Source organism: Alexandromys fortis, unplaced genomic scaffold (genome assembly GCF_014885135.2).
Source record: "Alexandromys fortis isolate MF-2015 unplaced genomic scaffold, M_Fortis_MF-2015_v1.1 scaffold_7, whole genome shotgun sequence".
NCBI classification, from domain to species: Eukaryota; Metazoa; Chordata; class Mammalia; order Rodentia; family Cricetidae; genus Alexandromys; species Alexandromys fortis.
This window is the reverse complement of record NW_026067920.1, coordinates 7,761,480-7,772,855: the sequence shown is the minus strand read 5'-3', so window position 1 is coordinate 7,772,855 and position 11,376 is coordinate 7,761,480. Positions and strand designations below refer to the sequence as shown.

Below are 11,376 nucleotides of genomic sequence, written 5' to 3'. Positions count from 1 at the left end.
TTTTTGGTTTTTCGAGACAGGGTTTCTCTGTGGCTTTGGAGCCTGTCCTGGAACTAGCTCTGTAGACCAGGCTGGTCTCGAACTCACAGAGATCTGCCTGTCTCTGCCTCTCGAGTGCTGGGATTAAAGGCATGCGCCACCACCACCCGGCGACTGATTTCTCTCTTAAATGTGCTTCCCGTTCCTGTTCTTCACATAGCTAGTTACTCTCATATGCGTTATTGGACGAGAATGGTAATGCCTAAAGAACTCTATTCTGTTCTTGTGAGAAGTGCTGAGTGCCCATTGCTAAATTACAGACGTCACCTCACTCTTTCAGAAATTCAGTTTTATCACAGAAAACCCATTTTGGTTTTGTTCTTGGTCCTAGAAAGCTTCCCTAGCCCTGGCCTGTGTGCTCTAGTTTAAGGCCTGGGTTTTCTGCGATTTCACGGGAAATCACTGGTGTTTTCAAGCTCTGCCTCCGATGTGATGGGAGGTGAGGAAAGTCTGCTCAGGTCTGCCAGCTGTTTGCTCCCTGGGTGCCGTGTTCCTCCCTCCCCCAAGGATCTAACCCACCTATGCTGGGAAGTTGCCCCTGTTGTCATTTTGAATTGTTCTGATTTTTCTCCCTCATGCCCCCCACCCCCCTCTACCCTGCTTCTGACTTTGACTCTCCTTTCAGGGAGAACCTGGCCCCAAAGGAGACCCTGGTGAGAAGAGTCACTGGGTAAGCTGCATCCCTGCACCTGCCTCCCCCTGCCCTCCTCTGGCTCCTCCTGCCTCCCCCTGCCTTCCCCTGCTTACCCTGTCTCCCCCTGCCCTCCCCTGCCTCTCTCTGCCCTCTGCTGCCTCTCCTGCCCTCCCTTATCTCCCCCTGCCCTCCCCATCTTCCCCTCCTCTACCCTACCTCCTCCTGTCCTCCCATGCCCTGGGTACTCAGGAAAAAAATTCTGTCCCCAGTAGATCCTGGGATTGAGTGTGTCTAGTCACATACCTGCAGGAGCCCTGCTCCCACACCCCTCCTGGTACCCCCACTAGGCAGGACCAGCCCTCCCAGCGGCCCCCACCCGTGGTCTCTGTCTCTGTCTTCACCCACCTACCCTCTGTAGCCTTTCCAAGCCCAGGAGGCTCTGCCTGTTTCTACTAGGCAGTTTCAGTGACCCAGACTGCATCTCCACTTCCAGGGTCCCCCCCCCCCGCCCCCCGTCAAAGGTTTTGGCTTTGTCCTGTTGTCTACGGAAGGAAGGGGAAAGAGAAGACAGAATACACCCAAACAGAAAAGGACCTTAGGAAAGTCAGGAAACAAAAAAGGGAAGCACAGGGGACAAAGGATTCACGGAACAAAGGATGGGGACCTAGAAACCAACACACACATAGAGACTCTAGGAAGCATGGGAAGGGAAACCTTGAAACCATTGTATATGTGTTTGGCATAGTTAATGAGGTCATGAGACCTAACTGTTGTGCCCAAAAGATCTGTAATAGGTACTATCACATACTTCAAGCAGTCCCCAAGGGAAACCTAGAAATTGTCATATGCACAGAGAACCGTGGAAAATGAGGTGAGGCAGATCTAGACACTACCAGCTACCAAGCAAACTGTGAACAATAGAAAGGGAGGCCTAGAAACTGTCACATGCCTAGCAGGGATTGAGCAATGGGAAGAGAGACCCAGAAACTTACAATTTACACACTCAAAAATCTTATGATGCACGTGAGGTCCCGGGAACCTTCAAGATCAGTGGAGATAACTAATGAACAGATTTGGGGCCCAAGAGTCTACTCTGCTAAAGACGCATGAGCCTAGAACGAATCATGCCCTGATGCACAACCTGGCAGCCACTGCCGGCACGGGAGACATTTGGAAAATAGGCAGGGTCGAGTAAGCCAGCCTGGGTACTCTTTAGGAGGTGTCATTGCGCCTTCCTGTCGTTCCTGAGGGTGTGGCGTCTTCTCTGTTTGTGGTCATGGAGTCAGTGATGGATACAGCCGTGTAGTCCTCATCCTGCACGAGCTTGCCTCCGTGTAGCCCATGACTTGTGGGGGCCCTGCTACCTCTCCAAGATGCTTGCTTCCCCCCTCTCCACCCTCACTCTCCCATGTGAGCAACCTCTGCCTCCCGTCACTCTCCCAGAGACCCTGGGTGAGAAAACGGGCTTTTTTCACCCATCCCGGAAGATACGGGGAAAATCCAGGTCACAGCAGAGCCAGGCTGAGCTATCTCTGCATGGGAACCTTGGGCCACCCCAGGTGAGACCTTGAACCTAGGACCACCTATGGGAAGAATTCCAAGAGGTAGCAGGACCCCTACCTGCCCGCCTTCCTTCTTTTACCCTCTGCACTTCCTTTGCTTGCTGCCTGGGAGAGGCTTTGCTGGGCTGCAGATGCATGAGGCTTCTGGGCTGAGGGACCAGCTCTGTTGGAGGGAGGTAGGGATTCTAGTACAGTGGAAATAGCCTGTGGACACTCTACAGATACACTGCACCTACCAGCGCCCCCTAGGGGTAGTGCAGCTTTCTGAACTGCCTGCCAAGTTTAGCTGTGACTCAGCAGTGTCACCAGGTGGTCACAGTCGTGTACTGCAAGAGCTGAGTGACTGGCCTGAGTTACTCTACCTAGTTAAGAGGGAAGCCCTTGTTCAGACAGGGAGGGAAACTGAGGCCCGGCTCTTCAGAGCAAACTGATGGCAAACTGGAGCCAGAACTGAAACAGGCTGAGACATCCAAATCTCCCGAGGGGGCCTGGGAACCCACTGCTTCCCGAAACTTCTCTTCTGTATGCCAAGCTCAGGGCTGGGCAACGCAAAACGATACTTTGCAGATTCTGTCCCCAGGAGAAGTCACCATGAGCCGGGGTCACCAGTCACAGGACAAAAGGAATTCAGCTGTGTTTGGGACTATAGTGTATTGGCGATGAAGGGAACATAACCAGTCACAGGGTAGCTGAGAAGTAGGGGCAGTCTGTACAAAGGGCCTGGGGTCAGAGTGAGCCTGGGATGTCTGCAGAGTGGCAGTTTGACAGGCAGCAAGTGACAGAGGCTAGAGGCTTTCCAAAACTAGGAGGCCACATTAAAGAATTCAAACCTTGGTGGCCACTGGGACATTGTTTTAGTATTTCTGAACGGGGACCCAGGCATGGTGGCTCACATTTGTAATCCCAGCATTCAGATGACTGAGGCAGGAGGATGGCTACAAGGTGAACCTGGGCTACAGAGTGAGATACTCAAGGATCTCAAAAAAAATCATTTTTTAAAAAAAAAATTAAAGAATGAGAGGGAATGGTATGGTCAGGTTTTTGTTTGCAAAGTATGTCTCTGGATGCCGGGTAGAGAATGACTGGAGCCAGAAAAGGACTCAAGAAGGCTGTGGGAAGCCTGTTCAGAGACCAGTGGGAGCATGGACAGGCAGGAAGGCAGTGTGTGTGTGTGTGTGTGTTGTGCCTGTGTGTATGCAAGTGTGTGGTTGTAAGCTGGGCAGTTGTGGTGCACACCTTTAATCCTAGCACTTGGGACACAGAGGCAGGAGGTGGATCTCAGTGAGTTCGAGGCCAGCCTGTTCTACAAGTGAGTTCCAGGACAGCCAGGACTGTTACACAGAGAAACTTTGTCTCAAAAAACAAATAAAAAAAGTGTGTGGTTTTGTGCAGTGTGTGTTGTCCCAGTGTATATACAAATGCGTGCAGTGTGTGTGTGTTGTGTCAGTGTGTATACGTGTGTGATTGTGTTGCAGTGTTTGTGTTGTGCCTGTGTGTATACAAGTGTGTGGTTGTGTGTGTTGTGCCAGTGTGTATACAAGTGTGTGATTGTGTGTGTTGTCCCAGTGTGTATACAAGTGTGTGGTTGTGTGTGATTGTGTGTGTTGTGCTTGTGTGTATACAAGTGTGTGATTGTGTTGCAGTGTTTGTGTTGTGCCTGTGTGTATACAAGTGTGTGATTGTGTGCACATGTATCATTCTCTGCCCTATTCCCTTGTGAATGGACCTGGGAGCTCACTATTTTTCAGCGAGGCTAGCAGCCAGCAACCTCCCTTTCTCTGTACCTGCCCAGCACTGGGGTTATGGGCATTGGGTGGCTTTTTACATGAATTCTGGGGCTCTAATTCAGGTCCTCGCTATTGGGGAGTGCTCTTACCTTTGAACCATCTCCCCAGCCCCAGGATCATCCATTTTCGCATCCTGCTCCATGATACCCAAAGAGGGATTACTCTGCATTTGTGACCTGTAGTGACCCCAGTACCCCAGGCTGGAATGGCAGTTCAGTGACCCATGAGTAGCTCAATCTTTATGATATTAACAGGACAGCTGGAGCATAAGGAATGCCCCAGGGAATGAACAAGCTCCTAATGGATGTGTTGGGGGTTCTCTTAGTTGCTTCGATGTTCTTATGGGGAACCATTGCTTCAATGGGTTAGATGGTGAGCCAGGTGTCGGGGCTCATGTCTGGAGTTTCAGCTCATGGATGTTCGAAGCAGAACTGTTGTGAGTTTGAAGCTAACCTGGCCTACAGAGGGATATATCTCAAAACAGAAGGGGAGGAGGGAGGAGGAACTGGAGAGATAGCAAGCTCTGTGGGGAACAGAGTTTGAATTCCCAGGATTCACATAAATGCCAGGTGGGCTTGAAAGCCCACCCTTAAATCCAAAGCTTAGAAGACAGAAGCAGGATTACCAGAGCAAACTGTGGGTTCAGTTGAGAGAGCCTGCCTCAATAAATAGATAGAAAAAACTCTGATGTCCACTTCCAGCCTGCAGACACATGCACATGCATGCATGCACACAAATGTGAGCATCAGTGTACAAATGCATACACACATCACATAAAAAGGGGTGGAGAAGATGGCTAACTGGGTAAGAGCACTCGCTGCACAAACAGAAGGACCTAATCCCAATCCCTAGCACTACACAGGAGTCAGGCATGGCACATATGCCTGTAACCCTAGCATAGTGAACTGGAAACAGGTAGAGCCCGAAGATCAGCCAGACTAGCTGAGACAGCACACATTAGGTTCACCTTAAGACCCTATCTCAGGCTGGAGAGACGGCTCAGTGGTTAAGAGCACTGCCTGAGCCAGGCAGTGGTGGCGCACGCCTTTAATCACAGCGCTCGGGAGTCAGAGGCAGGCGGATCTCTGTGAGTTCGAGACCAGCCTGGTCTACAAGAGCTAGTTCCAGGACAGGCTCCAAAACCACAGAGAAACCCTGTCTCGAAAAAACAAACAAACAAACAAACAAAAAAAGTGAAGAGCACTGCCTGCTCCTCCAAAGGTCCTGAGTTCAATTCCCAGCAACCACATGGTGGATGACAAACATCAGTAATGAGATCTGCCCTCTTCTGGCCTGCAAGCATACACACAGGCAGAACATACATACATACATACATACATACATACATACATACATAAAACAATCAAAGCAAATATTTTTTTAAAAGACTCTATCTCAAAGATTAATGTAGAAAGCAAAATAAGAGGAAGGGGCCTGCAAGGTGGCTCTGCTAGGGAAGATGCTTCCCACAAGGCTGAGGGCTGAGTCCAGTCTCCAGGACTCGCGTGATGGGAAGGAAGAACCAATTCGTTTAATTTGTTCTCTGTTGTCCGCACACATGCTGTGACCACAAATTGGCCTATGACCTCAACATGTACACTGTGGCACAATGAGGCCTGCACACACACACACACACACACACACACACACACTAAATGTAATAAAAATCTTACATATAATGGAGAACAAAGAGGAAGACATTCTCCTCTGGCCTCTGTATAAGTCCTCATGGGCACACGTGTGTGCACACCACACACACACACACACACACACACACACACACACACGGAGATGTGTGCATACTAAGCATCCCTTCACCTTTCCTATCCTAAATGCCGAGAGGCTCTTCTAGATGCTGTCAGGCTTGGGATGGTTTGCCTCACCATCCTGGTGCTCTGTTGGAAAACACTCAATTTTGGAAGTTGTTTGGGGTGGGGGGAACGTGAAGTGAAGACCATGGACCCAGTGCTAGGGAAGGAGAGAATAAACTGGGAGGAAGTCCGAGAGAGCTCTCTGAATGAGCCTCTTCTTTGGGGGAGTGGAGAGCCCTGGGGCTGGGGGGCCTTAGAGAAGAAGCTTGGTGGACCCACTGCCACACCCCTGGGAACACACTGATGCCTTCAGCTGCTGCTGGGAGGGGCTGGGCTGCAGGGTCTCCCCAAGGTGTATCAGAATGCGGGACTGGTGCTGGCAGAGAGAATGTGGGGCCGGTCTCCTGAAGGGGACGGAGCTAGGGCCTCAGCTCAGACTCATTTTAAGCAGCAATGCTATTCAAGCCTTTTGATTTTCACTTACTACCCATTCTACTGGGGACAGAATCACTAGCTTGCTCTCCCTGATAGAGTTCGTTAGGGTGAGACGGCGTGCAAAAAGTCAATCTGAAGACTATGAGTAAAGAGAAAGATGTTTAAAAATTAAGAATTTAAAATGGGAAAAAATAGAGCGAGAGGAGAGAGGAGGGGGAAGGAGAGAGCAGAGCGCCCCCCAGCGTACGTCACAGGAACTGTGCAGAGGACAGGCTGGCTCCCCAGGGCCTTGGAACAAATGGATGGCAGCCTGTGGGGCAAGCAGAGGAGTTGCCCTCCAGAGTGACACAATCTGCAGCCAGTTAGGATCAAGTGGAACTTTCTGAGGGGGTCATCAGGGGTCGCTTTCTCCTGCCTTGCCTCCCTCCTTTCCCTCTCTGTCTTGTTTGGCTGTCCGTGGGTCCTGGGCTGTGGCAGGTGGTACAGGGCTACAGGTGCTTGTCCCGATTGGGGCAGGGGCCACTGGCAGGCTTTGTGGGGTCCCCTCCCAACCCTCCATCACGGCTGCATCTGTCTCTTTCTCCACAGGGGGAGGGGTTGCACCAACTACGCGAGGCTTTGAAGATTTTAGCTGAGAGGGTTTTAATCTTGGAAACAATGATTGGGCTTTATGGTGAGTAGAGACAGACAGACGGCCGGCCAGCCCAGCCCCTGCTTACCAGCCTCCCCAAACCGTCCTGGGGTGTAACTGGCCTGAGTCCAGTTCTGAAGCTGAAGAAGCATAGGCTACAGAGGCTACCCAACCCTTCCCTGCTCTACAGGGGAAGGTCCTGCACCTGGACCCATCCGTGTGCCTCTCTCTAGACAGTGTGGGTGATATAGTTACAGGACTTCAGGAATGTGGAGACAGCGGAGGATGGGATTTGCAAGGAGTTATGGGCAATGAAACCAGATTCCTAAACCAAGTGTTGTGGCATATGGTTTTGATCCCAGCACTTGAGAGTCAGAGCCAGGCGGATCTCTGTGAGTTCAAGGCCAGCCTGGTCTACAAAGTGAGTTCCAAGACAGCCGGGGCCATTACAGAGAAACCCTGTCTCAGGAAGAAAGGAAAGAAGGGAGGGAGGGCGGGAGGGAAAGAGAGAAAAAAGAAAACCAGACTTCTGATCAGTGAGGCATTGAGGTTAACAAGCAAACTCTAGCCATACTGGGGTCATGGGTCACACACAGTCAGAGCCCAAGCCCACAGGATTATGGATCAAGGTTGTAAACCACTTGGGCTTCAACTCTAGACAAGTTGTGAGCAATGCAGCTAGATTCTAAAAGTGCAGGGAACTGTGGGTGACAGAATCAGACTCAGGACCCAGAGAACTCTGGGTTATAGACCACTTGCCAGTTCTGACCAGTTTCCCCCATAAACTTGTAGAGACTTTCACAGGACCTACCTTCCTGGCCCCTGCATCCCTCCCACAGTTGCCACTGTAGTCCTAGTGTGTCCTGAAGCTTCCTGCCAGGGCTCAAGGGAGCCAGATCCTTAGCCTGACATTCACCCTCCAAGTTCCTGTTCACCTGGCTACCTGAGGAGCTAGGCACGCCCTCTCCTCACTTCCTATGGGTACAATGAGGTTTGATGGACACTGGTCCAGACCCCTTCCCTGAAGCCCATCAGTCTCTCTCTGCGTCCCCCACCACTGGGCTCCCAGCCCGGCCCTTAGAGGCCACACTCGGCACCGTCTGCTCTTCTCAATCTCCCATCAGGCTCCTAGTTTACAGAGCTTCCTGCAGCAGCAGGCCCAGCTGGAGCTCCTGGCCAGACGGGTCACCCTGCTGGAAGCCATCATCTGGCCAGGTAATGGCAGGGTGGGCAGGCAGGGGCAAACCCTCCCAGGAAGGGCCTGGGGCAGGCTCGGGCATGATGCCTCCCGGTGCTTGGTCTGGGCCAGAAGACATTGCTCCTTCCTTTCATCAGGGAAATAGAACCTGGCACAGTGAACCAGCTTTCGTGTTCTGGCAGCCACCTATCGGCACGGGCTCCAACATAACCAAACAATGTAGCCCTGCCCTGGCGTAGCTTAGGGTGGGGGTGGGGGCTGGCACCGGTAGCAAAAACCAAGAAGAGGTAAGTGACAGAGTAGTGAGCACAGATATGCCTCTGGCCTGCTGGGCTCCAAGGTAGAGCACTTACCTCGCGTGTACAAGTCCTTAGTCAGTTGTCACCATGAGGGGACAGTCCAGGAGGGCTTCCTGGAGGTTATATCTCAGTGGAGCCCAAAAAGGCAAGGATCATAGGTGAGTGACCAAGCAGAGGAGAATCAGAGGTTAAGACGTCTACAAAGTTTTTTCCCTCGAGGTTTCTGAGAGGTAAAGAGGAACACCGAGCAGAGCTGTACTGGGAAGGTTCTCTGGTTCAGGCAGCCTGAGAGGCAGTTAGGCTTCTGACTGGGGGCAGGAGCAGTCCCCCCACCCCGGCACCTGGCTCCTGGGGTGGGGTGAAGCTTTGGTGTAGGAATACGGGGCTGGCCCTTCACAGGAATGTTTGCCCACCGAGAGTCCCCACCCACTGGCTGTCCTTTGCCCCTTCCAGTCACTGCCCTGTCTCACAGCCCATATGCACATCAGTGCCCAGAGGCCTCCATATTATGTCCAACCTCCCCTCTTAAAAAAACCTTAAGTGTGAAGAAGGAGGGTCTGGTCGGGGCTAAAACCAGTCCTTTGGTCAGCAAAACCAGGAAGCACCTACTGGTGCTAGGCCTGGACGGACGGACACTGGACCCTGCAGAGTAGCTGGGCTCTGGGGAGCTGTCCATCAGTCACTTTAGACACTCAGAGGGAGTACCCAAGGATTGGGCCCTTCTTGCTAGACGTTGGTGACTTCTTGGAAGAGGGGACCGTGTGGGGGGTCATAGAAGATACGTGGTTGTATCTGGTGGAGGTGAGGGACAGCTGGCAGGAAGTCTGATGTGACAAGATCTGGAGGTTGGAGTGTATGTCCACGCCAAGAATGGTGGCTACGTGCCTAAGATCCCAGCACTGGAAGGCTGAGACAGGAGGATAGCAAATTTGAGGCCGACCTGGGCTACTGAGCAAAACTTTGTCAGGTTTTGCTTGACACGGTCCATTTCTAATCCCCACCGTTAGGCGTGTGGCTTCTCTGACCTCTAGAAACATCAGGGACTATCTGCCGCACCTCCTTTGGCCTCAGCAGCCTTGATGAGACTTGATGGAGACATAGCAAGCCCCTCCCCTGAAGCCTCTTGGCACCTGTCCTCCATCCCTCATTGCCTCCAAATGACCTGAGGGACCATTTGGAGCAAAGACCCAAGTTCCAGATTCTCAGCACATTTCCAGGTGCCCCTCCTCTCAGCGTGGTGCAGCAGTAGAAGGGACAGCTGGATAGCGTAGAGGAGCTGAATAGGGACGCGGTGACCCCGTCCTTAGCTGGCTAAGCTCTTGGTAGCCCCTGGAGGATGTACAAGGCACCTGGGAAAAGCCAGGCCCCATTAGTGGCCCACCCCTAAGCAGCGCCTTCTGTAGGAAGTGTCATCATCGAGCTTCCCACTGTCTGTCCTAGGAACAAGGAAAGGCCTGGCCAAGTCCCCATCCCGAGGCTCTTCCCCACCAGAAAAACCACCTACCCTGACCTTCTCCCTGGCTTTAGGGGCTACCAAAGGATATGCATGGACTTCCTGGACAAGAGAGCACCCTCTGGGGTTTTGAAGGATGTTAGTTTCCTTGGGGGGGGGCAAGCATGCTGTTTCATGCTTGGGGTTCAGCTTATATGAAAATTGGGGCTTATCTCACCACAACTCCCTTGGTAACTGACTTCAGGCTTTGTTGGTGCCGTCTAGGGCCTGAGTTATCTGAAAATGTCCCTGGTTTTAGAAATCAGACAGCTGTGGTCCTGATGGGGTCTGGTTTCCCTGAGGCTGCTCCGAGGCAAAGCCTGACTCTACTAAGCCCTTCCTCCAAATGGTGCTATAATCCAAGGAAAGAGGAAGTTTCTTCTCTGGTTTGGTTTCCTTGCAATGAAGTTTGGATGATGCAGAATCCACCTTCACTCCAAATCAATCCAAACTGATTACTTGGGGAGCATTATTCATATGCCAAGCATGTAAAAGTGGTGAGCCCAGCCATCCCCATTAGACAAACCAGGCATCAGATGGCTGGGGACGCAGAGGTTGTGGGGAGGTACTAACCAGCCTTCAGTACCCTTATTTCCCACAGCTCCATCTCTAGGATGCCAGGGTACCCTGCTACCTCCCAGGGCACAAAGTGGGTTCATGAATGTGAATGCACCCCCTAACATAGCTTTTCTCTTTATTCCCTCCGGCAGAACCAGAGCTGGGATCCGGGGTAGGCCCTGATGGCACGGGTACCCCCAGCCTCCTTCGAGGCAAGAGGGGAGGACACCCAACCAACTACCAGATCGTGACCCCCAGGAGACACGACAGGAGGAGCTGAGGATGGTGGTGGCTCTTCAGGGTTCCACACCAGGCTTCCTCCCCTAGCCTGGACTTAGCCAGCTGCCTCCAGAGACCGCCAGTTCCTATTTATTAATATCCTCAGGGACCCCTGTGCCATCTTGGCCATAGGGATAGGCAGGCAGGTCTCAGTGATGTCAGCCTGTACATGACAGACGAAGCAGGGACTGGGCCCTGAGAGGAAGTCTACTCAAGACGTCAGACCTATTTCCCCCTGTGGAATAGGGTGAAAAGAGGAGTGGGTGGAGGTACAAGGCTTCCAGTCTTCTAAAGTAGGGACCTGGGACTCTGCCTGGCTCTGTAGACATGCATGGATCGAGGCAGAAGTCTCCGTTCCCCTCCTTAAGACTTTGGGGAGTCCTGTTTTCTGGTGCTGAGTTCCCACCTGAATCCAGGCTGCTTAATCCCCAACTGAATGGTTGGTGCTCCTTAAATCAGTTCTACCCAACCCCACTCCCCAGTGTTCCATGTGGGGATGGGATGTATAGAAAGGACTCCCACTCCGAGCATCTGCTGCAGATGCCATGGATTGCTATGTACTGGACAATAAACGCCCCTGCCTGACCCTACCTAGTTTGGTCTCTATATGCTGCAGCTAGAGGGTCCTCCTAGGCTGAGGATACTGGGGCA

General features: G+C 52.2%; 1 protein-coding gene and 1 long non-coding RNA gene across 6 annotated transcripts in view; both read left to right on the top strand.

Annotated features, from left to right (window-relative positions):
• Nucleotides 1-11,315, top strand: part of Emid1 (EMI domain containing 1) — a 47,863-nt gene extending 36,548 nt beyond the window's left edge. For 2 of the 5 annotated variants that reach the window (XM_050141392.1, XM_050141391.1), the window contains exons 13-15: nucleotides 665-709; nucleotides 6,857-6,941; nucleotides 10,599-11,315. In XM_050141392.1, coding sequence (XP_049997349.1) covers nucleotides 665-709; nucleotides 6,857-6,941; nucleotides 10,599-10,726 — 258 coding nt within the window. In that variant the 3' untranslated portion in view covers nucleotides 10,727-11,315. Of the gene's footprint in view, nucleotides 1-664; nucleotides 710-6,856; nucleotides 6,942-8,023; nucleotides 8,115-10,598 lie in introns of all 5 variants that reach the window. The other 3 variants (XR_007591479.1, XM_050141390.1, XM_050141393.1) reach the window with 3 other exon arrangements.
• On the top strand, nucleotides 724-4,945 carry LOC126501001 (uncharacterized). The gene is made up of 2 exons (XR_007591480.1): nucleotides 724-3,757; nucleotides 3,879-4,945. It is a non-coding gene; the product is annotated as an uncharacterized lncRNA (long non-coding RNA).
• Nucleotides 11,316-11,376: the final 61 nt, after the last annotated feature.